The sequence below is a fragment of the Babylonia areolata genome, chromosome 24 (genome assembly GCF_041734735.1).
Source record: "Babylonia areolata isolate BAREFJ2019XMU chromosome 24, ASM4173473v1, whole genome shotgun sequence".
Taxonomy (NCBI): domain Eukaryota; kingdom Metazoa; phylum Mollusca; class Gastropoda; order Neogastropoda; family Buccinidae; genus Babylonia; species Babylonia areolata.
In genome coordinates, this window is record NC_134899.1 from 32,948,586 (window position 1) to 32,970,493 (window position 21,908).

General features: G+C 42.4%; 1 protein-coding gene across 2 annotated transcripts in view; it reads left to right on the forward strand.

Moving 5' to 3' along the window:
- Nucleotides 1-21,410, forward strand: part of LOC143298807 (centrosomal protein of 135 kDa-like) — a 53,252-nt gene extending 31,842 nt beyond the window's left edge. For both annotated transcript variants that reach the window (XM_076611782.1, XM_076611783.1), the window contains exons 10-22: nucleotides 1,687-1,860; nucleotides 2,618-2,695; nucleotides 4,867-5,018; nucleotides 6,544-6,814; nucleotides 7,663-7,718; nucleotides 9,628-9,796; nucleotides 10,754-10,864; nucleotides 11,268-11,453; nucleotides 12,666-12,875; nucleotides 15,016-15,218; nucleotides 15,899-16,003; nucleotides 16,988-17,131; nucleotides 19,189-21,410. In XM_076611782.1, the coding sequence (XP_076467897.1) occupies nucleotides 1,687-1,860; nucleotides 2,618-2,695; nucleotides 4,867-5,018; nucleotides 6,544-6,814; nucleotides 7,663-7,718; nucleotides 9,628-9,796; nucleotides 10,754-10,864; nucleotides 11,268-11,453; nucleotides 12,666-12,875; nucleotides 15,016-15,218; nucleotides 15,899-16,003; nucleotides 16,988-17,131; nucleotides 19,189-19,282 (1,953 nt within the window). In that variant the 3' untranslated portion in view covers nucleotides 19,283-21,410. The remainder of the gene's footprint in view (nucleotides 1-1,686; nucleotides 1,861-2,617; nucleotides 2,696-4,866; nucleotides 5,019-6,543; nucleotides 6,815-7,662; nucleotides 7,719-9,627; nucleotides 9,797-10,753; nucleotides 10,865-11,267; nucleotides 11,454-12,665; nucleotides 12,876-15,015; nucleotides 15,219-15,898; nucleotides 16,004-16,987; nucleotides 17,132-19,188) is intronic.
- Nucleotides 21,411-21,908: the final 498 nt, after the last annotated feature.

The window sequence follows — 21,908 nt, forward strand, 5'->3', positions numbered from 1 at the left end:
GTTGGAGAAGGAGACCGTTAAATATTTATTCAGAGAAAGATTTGTGAACGCCTCATCGCTTACTGGATTATGCCCCAAACTGCCATAAAAAAATCCACAGAATCAGTCGGAATTCACAGTGAAAAATAATAAACCATGTGAGTTAATACCTTTGAATTAAACGTAAAAATTTCCAGTCTTGACTTTTCTCAAAATGAAGTCCTTTTCACTTCATAAGACATTTAGAAGTACTTGTACTTGGCTCTATGTGTTATTAGTTTGACAAAATACTCAATTTTCATATCAACTAATGAACTTTGAAACTATAAAACTAGAATGAACATAAAGAGAAATTGAATCGACCGTGTCAGCCGGGTGTAACTAACTGAAACTTGTACATCTATCTAGATCCAGAGAAAATGGCTAAATGTTGCAGTGTGAATGCGGCGATAGCCGCATCTCCTTTACTGCGGACTTAAAAAGAATTTATAATTGCCTTTAAAAGATTTTTTGAATGCCCAAGATACACCAGAATAATATTATTTAAACAGCGTTCTCACCGCGAATATGCTGTCGATTTATCGCCCTTTAAAAAAGCATGTTTAAATATTATATTTTTGAGTGTCAGTTAAGGAGCCACGATAGTGTAATGGGTAAGACAGTTTCTTCTCACCCGAACACGCGGAGTTAGAATCTGCTGTTAGGACTTTTTTTTTTCTTTTTCTTTTAACCCGAAGCTTTATAATAACAAATACAGAACACATTTTAATGATTAGATTTTTTTTTTTTAAAGTGTATCACAAGTGAGTCTTGAAGGCCTTGCCTCTCTTGTTCTCCTTTCTTTCTTCCTGTTTCCCCTGTCTTCCTCCCCTCTACATGTTTCGTCTTTCTTCCTCCTCCTCCTCTCTTCATCCTCCTCTCTACATGCTTCCCTTTTCTTCCTGCTCCTCCTCTCTTCCTCCTCCTCCTTCTCTCCTTCCTCCTCTATTCCTACTTCCCCTCTCTTCCTCCTCCTCCTTCTCTCCTTCCTCCTCTCTTCCTACTTCCCCTCTCTTCCTCCTCCTCCTCCTCCTCTCTCCCCCCTCCTCCTCCTCTCCTTCCTCCTCCTCCTCTGCTTCCTCCTCCTTTTCTCCTTCCTCCTATCTTCCTACTTCCCCTCTCTTCCTCCTCCTCCTCACTTCCCCCTCCCCCTCCTCTCCTTCCTCCTCTCTGCCTACTCCTTCCCCTCTCTCCCTCCTCCTCTCTTCCGCCTCCTCTCTTCATACCCCCCCCCCCCACCACCCCCTTTCTGTGTCTCCTCCTCTGCTCCCTTCTCTCGTCCTGCTCCTTCCCCTCTCCTGCTTGCCCTCTTCCTCCTCTCTTCCTCTTCCTGTCCCCCCCTCCACTCTTTGTGTTCCTTCTTTCTTCATCCTCCTCATCCTACTTTCTTCATTCATCTCTTCTCTGCTTGCCCCTCCTCCACTTCAGGACTTCCATCTTTCCTGTCTGTGGCATCCTTTCTGCTTTCACTACAGTCATCCATTTTTGAGTATCTTCCGATGACTCTGAAGGCCCATCACACACACTATAGTTTCTTCTTTTTCTGTTTCCGTAACAAAGATTTTTTTTTATGGGACCAAGTTCTCTCCATATTCCTGTTCCTTCTCATAAAAGCTCCCCCCCCTACCCCTCACCCCCCACACCCCTACCCCAATTCCTTGTTGACAGACTAAGGAAGAGCTGATGCACGTAAGGCGTGAGCTAATTTCCTCGCCCAAGTCTCCGAAGACATCTCTGGCTGCCCAGGCAGTGTTGAGGCGCGTGGAAAACGAAAGAGACGACGCCATTTCTGACCTCCGTCGCATGACCACCGAGCGTGACAGCTTGAGAGAGCGAATCAAGGTGTGTGTGGTGTACAGGTTTGTGAAACTGAGCCAGTGTCTGTAAAAGCAGTCAAGCCTGAGTGCATGAAAGTTAGCTGTGTCTGTGTTGTTCTGAAAGCAGTCAGAGAATGGGATGGGGGAAAATGTTGTAGTGTTGTGCCATCGTTTAGACAACAGATGATTGTGGACATGTTATGCTCTTATTGTGTTCCTGCATGTGTTATGTTCTTTTTTGTTCCTTTTTTTTTTTTATTAAATCTTTTCCTCTTTCTGTTCCTTGTTTCTCTCTGTTTTTTCATTTCTTCTTTTTTTTTTGTATGTGTGTGTGTATGTGCGTGTGTGTGTGTGGGTGTGTTTGTGTGAGTGCATGTGTATGTATCAGCATGGCAATGAGCCCACTAGTGTAGAAAAGGTGTCTAATTCCTTGTTTAAGTTACACACATGTACATACAAACATACACATTTGCAAATATGCAGACGTGCGCGCACGCGCGCACACACACACACACACACACACACACACACACAAACGCATACACACACACATGCACATACACCAACCACATCTCATTACAGGCAAATCACACTTAGTACCTGCTTTGGAATTAGGACAGTCCAATCTCAGTGGTCAGTTTTGTTCAGATGATCATCAGTTATATTGCTTGGTATCTCAGTTTGATGAACACATTTTGCTTAAAAATTTGTTTTAAAGATGTTTTCTTGGATATTTAGCTTCCTGCTGTTTTGTTGTGCTGAGTGGGAAAACCCTTGTGCAGATAGCGACAGAATCATCGCTGTCAGAGCGTGCCAAGCTTGAGCAACGCGTTGAGGATCTGGAAAATTCACTGAGCAGAGTAAGTTCTCAATGACTTTGTTTTATGTTTGACAATACATGTTTTCAGCCTGTGCATTACTTGCTTGGGCGGCTTGTCATCTTCATTGTGATACTGTTTATCTCTGACATGGCACTTTGAAATACAAGTGAGAAGCAGAGGAGATTAAATAAAGTCTGTTGTTGTTTTTTTTTACTGATGTCTATTGTGATTCACTCATCCAGGTATGCCCTGTGGAGTTGGTCAGGAGTGTACAACCTGGAAAGCAAATTCTGGAGTAATAAGGCCCAAAGAAATTTGGCAGCTCTTGCTGTTTTCCTTTCTCACACACTTTGAACAGCGATGTGTATAACTTTCCTTCAGAGCACATCTTGGGGAGAAGGAGCCACACTGTGGTCCCAGTTCATTGTGACAATGACAGCATGGTGCAGACTGGGTTTTTGCTGGAGCTGCAGTTGCAGAGAACATACTCAGTCAATGCTACTTTCATTTTTCACACATTGTAAAGTAAAATGCATTTTGCTGAGTTTTTCCTGTAAATTCAGAATGCGGTTCATAGACATAGAGCTGCTATGCCCCCAGTTCACTGTTATGATAACTTTATGCAGACGTAACCTTTTTTCTTTAAACAATATATGTACATTGTTTGTCAATGAAAAGCATTCCCAATGTACTGCTATGATACTTTTGTGCAGATTTAATGCTTCTGATCAAAATATGTATAAAGTGTGCCAGTAAAACAACTGTCCCAGTCTACTTACCATGACAATAGCATTGTACTGCTTAAACGTTTTGTATAACTGTGTATATAAATTTTGTCAAAATAAATTGTAAAAAAAAACCCAAAGTGCCTGATTTGCCTCAGTTGGTTGAACGCTGAACTCACAGTCAAAATGTTGTGAGTTTGAATCACAGACATCGGACATAAAAATAGCCATTTTTTGCTGTCCATCTTAACATGGTGTCGTTTGGTGATGGTGTCAGGTAGTTCCCTCACTCCAACCCCCATCCCACCCAATACACACACTTTCCTGGGATGGTCATCCCCGTGGGCCATATCGCCAGAGATGGGTGCTGACCTTGAACCCAAAGGTTAAGGTTAAAGTTAAAGGTCCCATAGCCCCTTTGGGGAAGTGAATTCATGACCACTGTAATCAGGGCTTGGCATTGAAAGGGTGGAGCCCAGTCCTCCCCCTTCCACCGCTTCAGCCTTCCCCTACTGAAGTCAGGTCACCTGGGTGGAGTGAGGAAAATGGGATTTAAGTTACCTGTCCCAAGAACACACCAGCAAGCCGAAACCTGGGGCCTTGAACTCTGATCACCGGCGAACACCGGATCAGCAGTCCGACGTCTGACTCAGCCTGCCACGGCACCCTCTCAGAGCTGAATGGAAGGAACTGTAAAACAAGAATGAAAGAAAACTAATTGAAACCACGACCACCAACAACAAAAACCAACAACAAAAAACTTTTCAAGGCCTAATCAACGCGTTGGGTTATGCCAAGGTCAGACATCTGCTCCATTTTTTTCTTCTCGCCCTGCCCCCCGCTCCCCACCCCACCCTGCAGATGTGGTGTAGTGTATACGGATCTGTCCGCATGCTGTGACACCTTGAAACTGAAACTGTGACACCTCCTTGAAAGTGAAACTGAAAACTGACACCTCCTGAAAACTGCGACACATCCTTGAAACTGAAAACCGTGACACAAAGTGAAACTGAAAACTGTGACACCTCCTTGAAACTGAAAAACTGTGATGCCTCCTTGAAACTGAAAATCTGTGACGCTTCCTTGAAAGTAAAAACTGTGACATCTGGAAACTGTGACATCTCCTTGAGACTGAAACTGTGACACCTTTTTGAAAGTGAACCTGAAAATGTGACACTTTCTTGAAATTGAAAACTGTGATGCCTACTTGAAACTGAAAACTGACACCTCATTGAAAGCGAAACTGAAAACTGTGACACCTTGAAACTGAAAACTGTGATGCCTTCCTGAAAGTGAAACTAGAAAATTGTGACAAACCATCTTTGAAAGTGAAACTAAAAAACTGTGACGCCTCCTTGAAAGTGAAACTAGAAAACTGACAAACCTCCTTGAAAGTGAAACTAAAATACTGTGACACTTCCTTGAAACTGAAACAGAAACCTGTGACACACCTCCTTGAAAGTGAAACTGAAAAAAACTGTGCAGATGGAGTCTGAGCGGGAGGAGTTGCTGGTGCGGCTGACAGGGCTGAAGGACGACACGAAGGCCTACGAGGAGCAGACCAAGGACCAGGGCCTGAGGCTGAACCAGATGGACGAGGAGCTGGCCCGGTCCAAGTCCTCTGCTGCCCAGCTGAGGTAGGGGCTTGGTCAGCCTTTTGTGTCGTACTATGGTATTGTGTTGTGTTGTGTTGTACTGTTTTGCATTGTGTTGTATTGTTTTGGATTGTGTTGTGTTGTTTTGTTTTGTATTGTGTTGTATTGAACTGTACTGTATTGTGTTAAGTTGTATTGTATTGTGTTGTTTTGAACTGTACTGTTGTATTGTAGTTGTATTGTAATTGTATTGTGTTGTATTGTGTTTTGCATTGTATTGTGTTGTATTGCATTTGTATTGTACTGTACTGTATTATATTACCCATTTGCCACAACAGATTTCTGTGTGTGAAATTCAGGCTGCTCTTCCCTAGGGAGAAAGCGTCACTACACTGAGAGTGCCATCCCCAGCACACACCCCCAGCCCCACCCCCCACCCCGTCCCCCCTTTTTTTTTTCCTGCCTACATTTTTATTTGTTTTTTTTTTCTATCGGAAGTGGATTTTCTACAGAATTTGCCGGAGAAAACCCTTTTATTGTTGTGGGTTCTTTTACGTGTACTAAGTGCATGCTGTGAACTGAACCTCAGTTTATCATCTCATCCAATGACTGATGTCTAGATCACCATTCTGGGTCTAGTGGAGGGGGAGGAAATTACCAGCGACTGTGGGATTCGAACCAGTGTGCCCAGATTCTCTTGCTTCCTAGATGCACGCGTTACCACTTGGCCAACACTCCACACCGCCCACCCACTTTCCCTGCCCTCCTATCTTCTGAATCACTTTTATGCCCTTCTTAACTCTTTCTCCAGCAAGCTTTTGTAGAAAAACGCTTCCCGGCACCAAATGTTTTTGACTCGATGCTCTCAGTCACACGATTTGGTTTGTGTCAAAACAATGCAGTGGATTTTTTCCCTTCAAACTTGGACAACAGGGGAACGTTAGTCAGTTTCCTGTTGTGCAGGACAGTTGGCTTCAGCGATCAGGTTTTGTTATTATGTGAAAAATGGTCCATTTTTCATGACCCCTTGTTGTCAATTACAGTCGCCTATGGCAATAAAGTGTCTTGTTGACTAAAGTCACATACAGTTGCTAAAGAGTTAATCTCACAAGTGCCTAAAAAAATCAAACATGTATGCACACATACACACACACACACACACACACACACACAGTTATTCACACACAAACACCTGTACACACATGCACATGCACACTCAACTACACATAGCACAAACCAACCAACCCCAATAAACCCAACCCAAATCTTTTAACATAAAGATACGGAGACATCCCAGTAAAGAAAAACAAAAAAACTTTTCCCTAAAAAACCAACCCCTGGTAACCCAACTCAAATCTTTTAACATAAAGGTACAGAGACATCCCAGTAAAAAAAAAAATCCCCCCACAAACCAACCCCCTGTTAACCCATCCCACCAAATCCTTTAACATTAAAGATACGCATGGGAGACGCACACACACGCACACAAACACACACACACACACACACACACACACACACACAGAGAAAAACAACAAAATAATTCATCACCCATTTACCACACCAGACTTCTGGTGGAGGACGCGGAGAAGTCCCTGGACGAGACGCGGCACCGCCTGGCGCGGCGGGAGAAGGAGCTGCAGCAGCAAGAGGAGCGCTGCAGGTCGCTGGAGGAGCAGCTGTCCCACAGTCAGCACAACCTGGCCGTGCAGCGCGACGAGCTGTCAGCCATGCGCACCACCCTGGCCACTGTGGACCGTGAGAAGGACGCCCTGCAGGTGTCCGTGGACGACAAGGCCGAGAGGGTGGTGGTCATGAATGCCGAGCTTCACGACAAGGTAACAACAGTGGTGGTGGTGGTGGTGTATTGCATTGTATTGCACGGTATTGCACAGAATGCCAAGAAGGTAACCGTGCTGGTGGTAGTGTTGTACCACATTGTATTGAGAAGGTGGCCATGATGAACAAGGTAACAACAGTGCTAGTGGTGGTGGTGATGTTGTATTGCATTGTATCACATGGTATTGAGAAGGTGGCCATGATGAACGTTGAGTTGCACGACAAGGTAACAACCGGTGCTGGTGCTGGTGTTGGTGTTGTATCATACGGTATAGCACAGAATGCCAAGAAGGTGATGTGCTGGTGGTGGTGTTGTATCACATTGTATCAAGAAAGTGACCTTGATTAATGCTGAGCTGCACGACAAAGTAACAACAGTGATGGTGGTAGTGGTGGTGGTGTATAGCGTTGCCGAGGAATCTTTTACATGTGATAAGTGCATGCAACACAGAGGACTTCAGTTTATCATCTTATCTGAATGACTAGCCCCCTGACAACCACTCAAGATCTAGTGGACAGGGACAATATACTGGCGAGTGTGGGATTTAATTCTGTGCTCTCTGATTCTCTTGTTTCCTATGTAGAAGCATGACCACTAGGTCATCACTCTGTGGCTGGCATAAGATTGTGGTGTGGAAACAGCATGCATTTATATTATTACTATTATTATCATGATCTTTTCATTGATATAATTACTATTGTTTTTATTATCATTATATTTATTACAATGGAATGGCATTTTGTATTGTTCATGCCCTGTGTGTGTGTGTGTGTGTGTGTGTGTGTTATATCTGCTGGCTTGATGAATATTAATTAACCAACATTTTGTAATAACTTTGTTCTGCAGGAACGGATAGTCAGCGACCTCAAAGTGAGAGTGGGTGAACTGGAAGCTCAGCTGCAGTGAGTATATGAGAGCAGTAGTAGCAGCAGCAGTGTAGTGCAGTTTAGTATAGTGTTGTCCAATGCAAGGCATGACAGTACAGTGCAGTGTACCGCAACACATGGTGGAACAGTTCTGTGAAATCCAATGCAAGCAGACAGTATTCATCAGTCTCCAGGTCCAGGTTTCACTTCTGAACCTCCTGAAGTCTCTACTCCTGAAGACCGCCGTTCCACTCGGGTATCAAACCGCCTGATCGTTATGGGTGGTGACACACTTGAAGGCCGAAGAGTATAGTTTATCTCTTTACTGTTCAGTGTTCTATTCAAGTATCAAAAGTTTTCTATTGTTATGTGTTGTGACAATTTCTTCGAGGCGGGAAGAATGTCATAATATTTGTTTTGTGTAAATGACTTTATACTTTCGTTTTAAGCGTTTTTGGTTTTTCACTAATTTGCCATTTCCTGTCAATGGTGGGCATCTTATTTAGCTGGTTAAAGGCTAAGACTAAGTTCAGAAGATATGACAGAGCAGTGCTATATCATAACATGACATGGTGTTGAACATCTCTGCCGTCTCTTTTAGCTGGTGATGATGCAGATGCAGAATGGAATGTCACACAGTGTAGAATAATGTAGAGATGTGGCTGATATGGAAAAATAGAAGAAAAGACTGAAGGTGTAGTGTTACATAAGTTCCACACACCTGCACTGATCTGAACCCTTTACATAATGGTGTTTGAAAATGTCTAATCTGTTGTGAACTAACTCCGCCCCACCCCTAAGCGTTGCTCAAGTACATCTGCACATAGCACAATAGCAGTGTTAAGGCAATGAATCCTGATTAATCAGCCAGGTTGTTCAACCTTTCAACTGAGAATAAACATTGAGGGAAGAGACACAGCTGTTTATAAGAATATGAGAAGGTTTTCTGAAGAAATTTGATTACAGTTCAAGCCTTCTTTTTTTTTTTCTTTTTTTTTTAAGCCTTTTCTTTGTTCCAAGTTTTTGTTTATGACAGTAGCTAAAAAGTCATGTTTGACTGCAAGGCTAGTATTAGACACACAGCTCAAGGTGTATACAGACCTTATAATCATGATAATGATACCTACAACAATTGGTGTTAACATTGACAGGCATAAGTGATATACGCAGCATCACTGTTCAGTTATTAAATCATCTGAAACATACCGTTAAGAGCTAAAACCCTCCCAGGTGTGGTGAAGGGCTTAGAAAAAGTCAGTAGGAAGAAAGACAGAAAAGCAACAACAACAACAGATTTTAACGTGTATGCAGATGAAGTATTACTAACATACATCACACACACATGAAGTGACCGACATGTGGATGGTTGCTGTGGTGTACCTTACAGTCATCACACACATAAAGTAACCGATGCGTGAATGGGAGGTGTGGTGTACCTTACAGTCATCACACACATAAAGTAACCAACATGTGGATGGTTGGTGTGGTGTACCTTACAGTCATCACACACATAAAGTGACGGACATGTGGATGGTTGGTGTGGTGTACCTTACAATCATCACACACATAAAGTGACTGACATGTGGATGGTTGGTGTGGTGTACCTTACAGTCATCACACACATAAAGTGACGGACATGTGGATGGTTGGTGTGGTGTACCTTACAGTCATCACACACATAAAGTGACGGACATGTGGATGGTTGGTGTGGTGTACCTTACAGTCATCACACACATAAAGTGACAGACATGTGGATGGTTGGTGTGGTGTACCTTACAGTCATCATACACATAAAGTGACGGACATGTGGATGGTTGGTGTGGTGTACCTTACAGTCATCATACACATAGTGACCAACATGTGGATGTTTGGTGTGGTGTACCTTACAGTCATCACACACATAAAGTGAACAGTATGTGGATGGTTGCTGTGGTGTACCTTACAGTCATTCCAACGACAACCTGTCACTGAAGGACCGGGAGATCAAGAGCCTGAGGCGCCAGGTGGAGGGTGTGAGCGAGGACCTGCAGGAGACCAGTCGGGGCCGAGACATCTCCATGCAGGAGAACCGTCGCCTGCAGGACGACCTCAGCATGCTCACCTCAGAGAATCAGGTGAGGTTCAGCGAAGGTGTCCCCACTACACACCCCGTGTCAAAACTACACACAGGGCTTGTACTGCAGTACTTTCTTCTTTCACTGTTCTCTAGGCCTGACCAAGCACGTTCGTTTATGCTGCTGTTCAGGCGTCTGCTTAGCAGATGTGGTGTTGCGTATATGGATTTGTCCGAACACAGTGACGCCTCCCTGAGTAACTGAACTGAACTATTATTGTTAGATGGAAAAGCATGAAGTTAACTCAGGACTGCGGACCAGAAATTGCCTATCTGATTCAGGTAACTGAGGGACTCGTGTGATGGGTTTTTTTTCTGTAAGTTGCATTAAGTTAGTGATTTTTTTTTTTTAATAGTTAATTGATATCATCATCTGATAAAGTTGTCATGTGTAGATTTTAATGTCTGTTTCCTCCTCGTAGGTTGTTCTATCTTATATATATCTTGATCGTTGATTTTCCTGTTAGCTGTGTTGTTTTCACTTCTTTACATTGTGTGATGTATTTGTGTGGGGTTTGTGCATGTGTGTGTGGTGTGTGTGTGTGTGTGTGTGTGTGTGTGTGTGTGCATGTGTGTCTGTGTATCTATGTGTGCATGCGTGGATGTGTGTGTGTGTTTGTGTGTGTGTGTGCACGTGTGTGTCTGTCTATGTGTGCGTGCATGCATGCATGGATGTGTGTGCATGTGTGGTGTGTGTGTGTGTGTGTGTGTCTATGTGTGTGTGTGTTTTTGGGTGTGTGTGTGTGTGTGTGTGTGTGTGTGTGTGTGTGTTTGATCTTCAGTTTAATGTCTATTCACTATAAGTGTTTCTAGACGGAAAGAAGAGAGATATTGGGTGAAAGAGGTGGAACGCTTGTGAATATTAGTGAAGGAAAGTGCGAATGTATGTTTTAGAGGAAATGAAAATAAGTCTATTATAAGAAATAAAAAGTTTATGTGTGTGTGTGTGTGTGTGCAGAAGCTGACGGCTGACCTGCAGGATGCAATGTCAGAGCGGGACAACCTAAAGGACAAGGTTCAGCAGTATATCCTGGAGGTCCAGCGGGTGGAGGACTTGCTCAGCAACAAGGTACCACACCCCCTCCCTCACTTTGTCCACCTGGGGCGTTATTCAGAACTTAAATCAGTGAACAAAACTTGACAGGTGTATTTAAAATTGCATTGAAAGCCTTTCTTTATTGTACAGGTTGTAACTCTAAGCAACACTTTCAAGTCACACATTGCTCCATGTTTGGTTTCTGACCACCTGCCGGTAATAATTTTCTGAAACGCTTGTAGCAGCGCTTTGCTTGGTAATCAGATTAATAACCAGATTTGATAATGATAATAATAATGGTGGATGCTTGAGCACTTTCCTCCCTTAAAGGGAGCTCAAAGTGCTTTACAATAAACATAAAGTGTTGGTTTGTCTTGTTGTTTTCAACACCGCCTATAGCCACGTCCTCTGGTTGTTTTTCTCTTGCTGCCCACAGGAAGCGGAGCGTTCCGACCTTCTGGAGCAGTACCGCAAGTTGTCTCTGGAGGCGGAGCAGTTCCAGACAGCCTCCCACCAGCTGGAGAGCGAGGGCTCCAACATGAGGCTGGAGATCCTCACCAAGGAGTCTGAGCTGAGGAGAGCCCATGACAAGATTGACAACATGGAGCGGGAAATCCATGAGGTCTGACTCGACTGTTCATTTGTGTGTGCGTGCGTGTGTGTGTGCGCGCGTGTGTGTGTGCGTGTGTGTGTGTGTGCATGTGCGTGTATGTGTGTTTGTGAGTGTGTGTGTGTTGTGTGTACGTGTTTGTTGGCTTGTGTTGTCCATAAAAATTATGGCTTTTTTGTGGAGGCGAGAGGGGGTGAGGCTTGATTTAGGATGGAAAGCTCAGAGATGCAAGGTGCACTGTTACCATGCCACAACCATCAATTTTGTAATAAAAGAAAAAGATATACAGGCTGATGTTTCCTGACTTTAACAAGCACAAAGAAAGGAAAAAAACTAAACTTCTACAAAATGTTTGCCAGTTATTCTCCATACTGCAAAACGAAAATGTCTTGGTTTGGCATGAAACTGACCTGATGAAAATGACAACAGCAAACAAAGACAGGACAAAAATAAAATAACTCCAGCAAGTGCTCAGCTTCTTTCCAGGTGCTGTATTATGGGGTTGCTGATGTTTTTATGTATTTATCTATTATTTCTTTCTTTCTTTCTTTATTTTATTTTACTTTTATTATTTTATTTTATTATTTTTTCAAATTTATTTATTTATTTATTTTAAATTTATTTTTATTTTATTTTATTTTATTTGTTTTTTGTTTTTTTTGTTTGTTTTTTAATTTTTTTTTTCTTTTTTTTTTTTCTTAAGGCCTGACTAAGCATATTTGGTTACGCTGCTGGTCAGGCATCTGCTTGGCAGATTTGGTGTAGCGTATATGGATTTGACCAAACGCAGTGATGCCTCCTTGAGCTACTGATATTGATACTGATGTTTGATCACCACTGTGTGCATGTCATCTAACAGCACAACATCTAAGACTTCTGTTTTCATGAGTGCAGTGGGCACTGGTTTCAATGCAGGTGATGGGTTAAGGGTGGAGATTTTTCCCATCTGTCTAGTCAACATATGTGCAGACCTGTTAGTGCCTGAACCTGCTTTGTGTAAATACATTTGCACACATCAAATACACATGTTGAACATCTTGAAATACATGTCGGCATTCTGTGGGTTATGGAAATAAGAACATACCCAGCATGCACTACCCCCCAAAAAATGAGTATGACTGCCAGCATGGCAGGATAAAAACAGTCATACATGTAAAATCTAACTCACGTGTTGCAGTCCATGAATGTAGATAGAAGAAGATGTGTTTGAACGTGTGTCTGCAGCACGTACAGTCGCAGCAGTCGTACGAGCAGCAGGTGTTGTCCCTGACACGCTCAGTCACCACACTGGAGGAGACCCTGCGCCAGGCGGAGGACGACAAGTGTGTGTTGAGGGCGGACTACACGGCCGCCAAGGAGACTGCCGCCCAGCTGGACAGCATCAAGGAACAGCTGCAGCGCAGACAGGCTGCCCTCCTGATGGAGAAGGAGCAGGTATGGAGGGACTGTCTGTTACTTTTTTTTTTTTTTTTTTTTGCTGCCCCATCATCTGCACCATTTCAGTGGCATTACTCCCACACCGCTCATTTTGAGTCCATCCATACACAGCCACACCTGGGCTCGTGTGCCACAGGTCTTGTTACATATATTGTAATGATAATGCTGTTGTTGCTGTTGTAAGGTTTGTTCGTTACTTCCAGAGAGAACGCTGGTTGGACTTTTATTTAAGCACTATATTCTGTTCAACTAAAGGATGCGAAACCGAGGTCTTTACACAAAGAGAATCGGGGTGGAAATGCCGTGAGTGGTCACTGCATGCAAGGAAAGGAGCAGAGAGGCAGAGGCAAAGAGAGAGGTGCTGTCAGCATGGCAGGGGATGGTTGTTTGCATTCCTTGACCTGTGGAGCCAGAGATATTTTTATGGTTACTTCAGTCCTAGTGCAGTGGCAAACCCCACTATTAGCTGTAAGACAAAAGTAGATCACTACATCCCACCTTAATGGATCAGAATGTGAATGGTTGGTGTACCTTACAGTCATTCCAACAAAAACCAGGTGATCAAGAGTTTGTGGATGGGTGGAGAGAGGGAGTGAGGATCTGCGGGAGTTTTTATGGAAACTCTTTGAGAGGTCTAATGCTCATGTTGTATCAAAAATTTTACAATTAGATTGGTCCAGTCTGAAATCTCATCCATGTTCATGCTCTCCTGAGTTGTTACGACTTAGTTATTATTATGTTTTTGCAATCATCATTTACAATTGAACTGTTTTAAAACTAAGTCTGAAACAACCACAGAACAACAATGTTGAGAACTGAGAATCTCATTGCACAACTCCAGATAGATTACATGTTTTAATCCCATAGATAAAAAGAATAATGTTGAGATTCCCTCTTAACTGAAGATTTGAAAGAGACTGAAAGACTGAAGGGGTGTCTTCACATCAGACAGTTATTTTTGCGTTCTGACATGAACAGCCAGAGAGGTACTCACACATCAAGAGGCTAGGAGAGATCACTTTAGTCTCCCTCTGTCCCCCGTGTTAAGTATGAGTCTCCCTCTGTCCCCCGTGTTAAGAATGAGTCTCCCTCTGTCCCCCAGTGTTAAGAATGAGTTTCCCTCTGTCCCCCAGTCTTTAGTATGAGTCTTCCTCTGTCCCCCAGTGTTAAGTATGAGTCTCCCTCTGTCCCCCAGTGTTAAGTATGAGTCTCCCTCTGTCCCCCAGTCTTTAGTATGAGTCTTCCTCTGTCCCCCAGTGTTAAGTATGAGTCTCCCTCTGTCCCCAGTCTGAAGTATGAGTCTCCCTCTGTCCCCCAGTGTTAAGTATGAGTCTCCTTCTGTCCCCCAGTCTTTAGTATGAGTCTTCCTCTGTCCCCCAGTGTTAAGTATGAGTCTCCCTCTGTCCCCCAGTCTTTAGTATGAGTCTTTCTCTGTCCCCCAGTGTTAAGTATGAGTCTCCTTCTGTCCCCCAGTGTTAAGTATGAGTCTCCCTCTGTCCCCCAGTGTTAAGTATGAGTCTCCCTCTGTCCCCCAGTGTTAAGTATGAGTCTCCCTCTGTCCCCAGTCTGAAGTATGAGTCTCCCTCTGTCCCCAGTCTGAAGTATGAGTCTCCCTCTGTCCCCCAGTGTTAAGTATGAGTCTCCCTCTGTCCCCCAGTGTTAAGTATGAGTCTCCCTCTGTCCCCAGTCTGAAGTATGAGTCTCCCTCTGTCCCCCAATCTTTAGTATGAGTCTCCCTCTGTCCCCCAGTGTTAAGTATGAGTCTCCCTCTGTCCCCCAATCTTTAGTATGAGTCTCCCTCTGTCCCCCATTGTTAAGTATGAGTCTCCCTCTGTCCCCCAATCTTTAGTATGAGTCTCCCTCTGTCCCCCAATCTTTAGTGAGAGTCTCCCTCTGTCCCCAGTGTTAAGTATGAGTCTCCCTCTGTCCCCCAATCTTTAGTATGAGTCTCCCTCTGTCCCCCAGTGTTAAGTATGAGTCTCCCTCTGTCCCCCAGTGTTAAGTATGAGTCTCCCTCTGTACCCCAATCTTTAGTATGAGTCTCCCTCTGTCCCCCAGTCTGAAGTATGAGTCTCCCTCTGTCCCCCAGTCTGAAGTATGAGTCAGTCTGTGTGAGTCTCACTCTGTCCCCCCACAGCTGCAGTCGTTGGTGGAGGACCTGCGTCAGGAGAGTGCATGCCTGCAGGACCAGGTGGACCAGGAGAGGGGCACGGTGAAGAACCTGGAGGGCCTGCTGCAGAACAACCGGGAGAAGGAGTTCCAGAGCCAGCTCTCTTCCCAGGAGCGCAATACTGAGATACAGATGCTCAAGGACCGCCTCTCACTCAACGAGAGCAAACTGTAAGGTGGTGTGTGAGGTGTGTGTGTGTGTGTGCATGCGTATGTGTGTGTGGTGGTGGTGGTGGTGGTGGTGTGTGTGTGTGTGTGTGCATGCATGTGTGTGTGTGGTGGTGGTTGTGATGGTGGTGGTGTGTGTGTGTGCGTGTGTGGTTTGAGTGTCATTGTGTTGTATTTGCATGTGAAATTGTCTGTATATGAAATGTGTGTGTGTGTGTGTGTGTGTAACCTCACAGAAAACAAAGCTGAAATATAGTTTTGAAGGACCTTGAGCCACTGAATGGAGGTAGCTAAACTGCAGCTGTATTTTATGGTGCCAGTATATGTATACAGTTACACACACATACACACACACACACACACGCACACACATACACACACACACACACATATATATATATATATATGGAGAGAGAGAGAGAGATAGTATATTGGACATCATAAAAAAAGTACTCTTTTTCGGTCATCATTGACACTTTTCAATAAAAATTGTGACAAAATATTAATGAAATGATGGAAAATTGTTCGTCATTCATTTTGAGTAATTTTCAGTCTGAAATAGTCCTTGATGAACAGTTAGTCAGGATCATTGTGACTGGATTAAATCACCATGCTGTTTGAGAAGAGTTTATGATGCATGATAACCAAGTGACAGAAAGGTTGATGGCTTATGTCCCCGGCAGTCAGAGTCAGGCACGGGAGGTGGCGTCTTTGAGAACCCGAAATGTGGAACTGGAAGGGGACGTGGAAAGGCTACGACGACAGCTCACAAATGAAAGGTTTGAAAGGTAGTGGGCCAGTCGTGTTTCTTTGTTGTTGTTTTTTTGTTCTTGTTGTGTTTTTTTTTAATCCATGGATGCACATAATTCATTTCTAAGAATGCTGAACAGAGTATAATGAAAGCAGAATAATGTTGTGGATATTGATAATAGTCAGTATCTCATAAAATTGTTACGTCGATTCAAGATCCCAGTATTGACATCAGATATATGCAACTGGCTGTAACATGCAATCTTTTTCTGTCAAGTCATGCAGTGTGCTTATATAATATACAGGGAAACAGCAGCTTTGGTTGATGGTCTTATCCCATTGTAAGTAGATCTGTGATTAATCAAAATGCTTAAGACATGTATGGCTACAAAATGGGTTTGATAGGTCACAAGCTGAAAACACTTAACATGTTTCGGAACATTGCCTCATGTTTCTTGCAGGGAGGTTTTGTATTGTCAGAATTAATGTCACCATATTTTGGCATTGTACCTACTTTTGCAGAATGTGTGTAAATAGGGCACAGTAATATTATTATTTGGATGTGCAAGTAGATGGAAACAAAACCTTTTGCAGCATCTGCTGTTTCATTCAGAATTTTATAGACACTGCAAAGGCTGATATGGTTTGGCAGCTGGAAAGCTTGTGCAGATTGCTCCTGTTTTGTTTTCCACATTGTGCTGCTTAGCAGATTACGTAATTAATTTAGCATTTTATTTAAAACCTGTAACCTTGGAAGTCATAGTAACAGGTAGACTAAAAGAATCTTGGTAAAAGTCAACTTACATGGGATAAAAGAGGAGACGTATCGAGCCACAGGCTCTTCTTCAGGCAAAAAAAAAAAAAAAAGCAATAGTTTGACAGATGTGGCAGTAATGTCTGGAATGAAATGTTTGTTAAAAAAAAAAAAACATCAACAAACAACAAGATTAAGAAATAAAACAGCAACAAAAAACCAACATATTATCCAGAGGTTGATGTGGTGGTGATGGTGTGGGTCTCAGGGAGCGAGCAGTGCAGGAACTGAGGCGGAATGGAATCTCTCCCCCCATCATGATCGCTGAGTACACTGCAGACACCTTCAGCAGACACTCCAGTCGAGAGCGGGGGAGATCAGGGTCACGGTCTCCGTCCCGCAGTCCACCACGGTAACTTTATTGTAGCTGACTGGTTTTCTTTGTGTTGCCTCTGTGTGTGTGTGTGTTGTGTGTGTGTGTTGGTGTGTGCATGTGTGTGTTGGTGTGTGTGCATGTGTGTGCGTTTGTGTGTGTGTGCGCGTGTGCGTGCGTGCAAATTTGTGTGTGATTGTATGTGTGTTTGTGTGAGCGTGTGTATTTGTGTGTGAGTGTGTGTGTGTGTGTGTAGGTGTGTGCTTTTTTTTTCCATGTCTAACACACACATACCCATTACAAATAACTTTTCATTTTAAATGTATCAATCAGTTCACTTGTCTATTCATTCACACCTGTACAAACAGAACAGACTTTTTTACAACTAACTCTCTGTGAACTACCATTGTTATTGTTAAGTAAGATAAACAGTGGTGTTCAGTTGGGGCACAGACACAGTGGTGTTTAGTAAGGCACATAGTTTTTTGGGCTTTTTTTATTGTGGTGGTTGTTGAATTGGTGATTGGTTTTTGTTTTTTTGCCTTCACCATAATAAACTTTGTGAATGAGAAGTACAGAAACATCTTTTTTTTTTCTTTTTTTTTTTGGTGCCCCATCATCTGCACCGTTTCAGTGGCATTACTCCCACGCCGCTCATTTAGATTGCCCCATACACGGCCACACCCAGGTTCGTCTGTCGCAGTTCCAGCGTCGGCAGTCCACAGGGAGCCATCGATGTTAGGTCGCCAGGAGGCCACACACCAGAGGAGACCCTGCACTGCTGCTGAGTCACTTCGGTGGTGTTCAGTGGTGCCTGTTCTGATTTAACGTACTTAGGACACCACCTACTAAGCCCCCTACTAATGACAATAATGGCTTAGTTGCGGAGCCAGACTGAGTGAGCGTCCCTCCCAGAGTGGAGACCACCACCACGTCCCTCAAGCAACAGCACCCCATGAATCTGCAGACACTGACAACATTGACAGGACTCACCCCAAGCACGGAAGTGGAGGGGTATCGAAACTGAGGTCACCATAAGAGCAGGGCATGAAAGGCCACAGACTTTGAGACTGTTTTGTTTATATTGATGATGATGGAGGAGGAGGATGACGATGACGATGTTGCTGTGGAGGTCCATTTTGGTTTGGGACTGCGTGACAAGGCTGTACTCTACGCTTCCTGTCATAATGATATCCTGGCGTTAACCAGGCCCGAGAGATACAGACACTTGCAGTGTTAGTCAGGTAATTAGAGCAACACACCCAAACACGCATCCTTGAAGTAGATGACACTCGACTGTGTGGTCCCAGTCTCCCCATTTAAGCCCACAGCTCACTCAACTCTGGGTAGGAGCCGGCCACGGGCTGAAAAACCCACCTCCGCTGGGATTCAAACCCGCATCCTCCCAGCCGTCAGTCTGCGACCCTAACCACTTCGCCACGGCGGCTGGTTCAGAAACATCATAGTCATCAATGCTTAAGATTTCAGAAAAATTTGTTACTTTTGATTGTTGCTGTTTGTGATGGTGGTCTTTTTTTTGTTTTTTGTTTTTAAATATATGTATATATTTGCTGTAATGTTCATTTATTTATTTATAGTCTGTTCATCTAAGATGATGATATTAGACTGTATTTGCTACAAGGAAGTTTGGTTCAGTGATTATTCAGAAGCTGGATAATCAGAGGCACTATCATTTTTAGCTATTTGAAATGTATTGAATGCAGTGTGAATAGGAACTGGTTATAAGTTCTGAGCAAAAGAAGTCTGAAATGAAGAATGTGCTATGAACGTGACAGTTTCATGTATACACAAGTTGTATTGGTACAGTTGAGCTCCTTACCCCCAATAAAATGTTAAAAGAAAGAAAAAGGAAAAAAAAGAAAGTAGACTAAACATGTATCTGATGGTTCAACCATGGAGGGGAAAAAAAAAGAAAGTAGATTAAGCTTTTGTCAGATGGTTCAACCATGGAGGCATTTTGTTGAAACTACTGTCTGCAGAGCAGTAAGATATGTGTGACCGCTTTCTGTGCTGTTGTGGTAATGATACACACTGTGGATTGAAGTGAGAATCTTAAAAGAAACCGTTTGTTTCAGGTATCGCCCCGGGAGTGCAGGTCGGCAGCGGTCACCTGACCGCTATGACAGCGAATACACCTCACTCAAATCGTACGCCCATGATGTCCTCTGATGGTGATCCCCAGTGGCATTTCCCTGGCTTCTGCACTGTTTGTGTATGTTACTAAGATACCTTCTTGTCCGAGGAGACAGCAACCTTATTTTGTAATCATATGTCACCCTTCCCTTGATACAGTATATGTGATTGTAGGTGTGCTAGAGGATAATTTTTGAATGCGTGTGTCTGTGAAAATACAGTGAAACTGAAAGACGTGTATTGAGTTATGAATCACAGGTAAACGTTTTTATTCATGAAGACTGATCCTCTCCAGAAACTGTCTTCCTTCCCCCCCAGTAGCCTGAAGAACTGAGATCTACATCAAACAAAATGAGAAATCAAATGCTCAGCATGATTACAGACAGCAGACCAACCATTTCACCTGCTTCAAATCAAGACATATTTTGAAATGGTTTGACTCTTTCAGCACTTGCCTACAACTTTGAAGAAGAAAAAATGCTGTCTAACATTCTTAACATTTCCTGTTAATTTACAGAACTTCATCTGTCTTGAAAACACTAGTTCTGGAAAATCTCTTCTGCATCTTTGTTCCCTAAGTACTGGTTGAACAAAAGCAGTGTTTGTGGGAGAATACAAAGATCTTCACTTTCAGATGGTATCCTTGATGCAAAAACAGGTGGTCTCTTTTACAAGAATTTATTTTGGAATGTAAGAGGTTTTCATTTGAAAACAGGTTTTCTTCACTCTTTTTTTTCTTCTTTTTTAATTTCTTTTTCTTTCTTTTTTTTTTATTTTTTTATTTTTATTTTTACAATACTTTTACTGTTGTTCTTGCATATGCAGAGATTTTCTCAGTGGCGTTATGATGGAATGTGAAGGGCAAATGCTTTCCAACAGAAGCAGTGTGTAGAAAAAGGTGCTGGACAGAGGTGTGAAGGAGGGAGCTGTCTGCTCCCAGTAAGCATCATTTAGTCTGCACCATATATATATATATATATATATATGATGCAGCTACAACTTGCTAGTTTTTACTGGTCTGGTGTCTGTGATATTAAAAAAAAAATCTTTTTCTTCTAGTACTTTGGAACTTGGATTTTTTTTAAACAATACTTTGGGTTTGGGTTTATACTGCTGAAAAACCAAAAGAGAAGAACTAAGCTGTGATAATCATGCCAACTGGTCTTTATAATTCCATTTGTGTATCTCAATGCCTGTTTTGATAAGTCCATCCATGGTATCTGTGTTGTGTCATGTCATAATCTTGGATTAGCAAAGTGCAAAGATATGCTTCATCTGTGTACAGGATCATACTTTGTTTGTGTATGAATTTATGTGCCTTTTTATGAAACTATGGTACTGCCTATACTATTGGGGATATTTGTGTTGTTGTTTTTTTTAGTGTGCTGTGTAACTCCTCTTTTTTTCTTCTTTTTTTTTTTTTTTTTTTTTGTCTTTGTGATGGACCATATTCTGCCTCATATTTCCGATATGATGTATCTATTTAGTGAAAACAGTGGAAACATTTGAATGTGAATACTGTTTAAACCAAAATTGAACATATTCATGACACCAGAATAAAATGCTTTGGATAGATTTTGAGAGGGCTCCAGACATTGTCAAAAGTTATTTGAACAGAGTTGGTGATTTCATATGAAATCAAAATTTAGAAAGCTGAAAATTTGGAGGTTTTGTTGACACTTTTTAAAGCTTTTGTTTTACTTTTGTTGTTGAATCCCATTTGGATAATAATTCCATTTCTGTAGGAAAAGGGGCGTATCCTTTCATCACAAAGCAACCTGACCAACATGCAATGGAGGAAAAACAAATGATGTTGACCAGACACCATGGAAATAACAGATTTTGAAATGCTAGCTATCAAGAAAATGAATGATGAATGATATGGATATTCTGGGAAATAACATATTTTGAAATGCTTACATGATATAGACATTTATTTTCAATACAACATGTATTTTTGAAAGGTCTGGTTGCTCTTTGTCCTTTGACAGTGTGCTTAATCTAAATTTAGACTGAACTATCACCAGTTGGAATGAGGACATCTGTGTAGCATAGTCATGTACTTAGATTCTCTTCACAAATGATATTTAGCTGATGATATATTTTACATAATGAAACTAACCAGTGTATTTTTGTCTTAAAATAAAATGTGATGTCAGTTGTCTTTTCTCTTTTTGTGTCATAGTGGTTGTTCAAATGCTTGAATGTGATTTTAGCAAACTGGTAACATGGTTTTGAAATCAAATTTTTTAAAGAACAGTGGAAGTTAAAATATCATGGTCACTATCCAAGTGATCTGGACAATGATGCAGGCAAAACAAAAACACAAGCAGACATATATGCACACACAAATAAAGAATAATATTCAAATATCATTGATACTCTTCATAAGCTCAAGAGCTGAAAACCAGCCTTCTTGGATTCTTTGTTAATGGTTTTACTCCTCCAAGCTGTATGAGTACTATTTGTGACAGATATAAGAAACACTTTAAAGACTTTATGAAAAATTAATTAAAAGTGTTTGGAAGCATGACATATGGGAATAAACTGCCATGGACTGGGCAATACGGTGCCACTCTGCCCATACAGGCGCCAAGACTTGTCAGGAGAACAGGACAGCAGCAGCACAGCAAAGAAGGCAGGCCAGGAAAGCCTTGCCAGC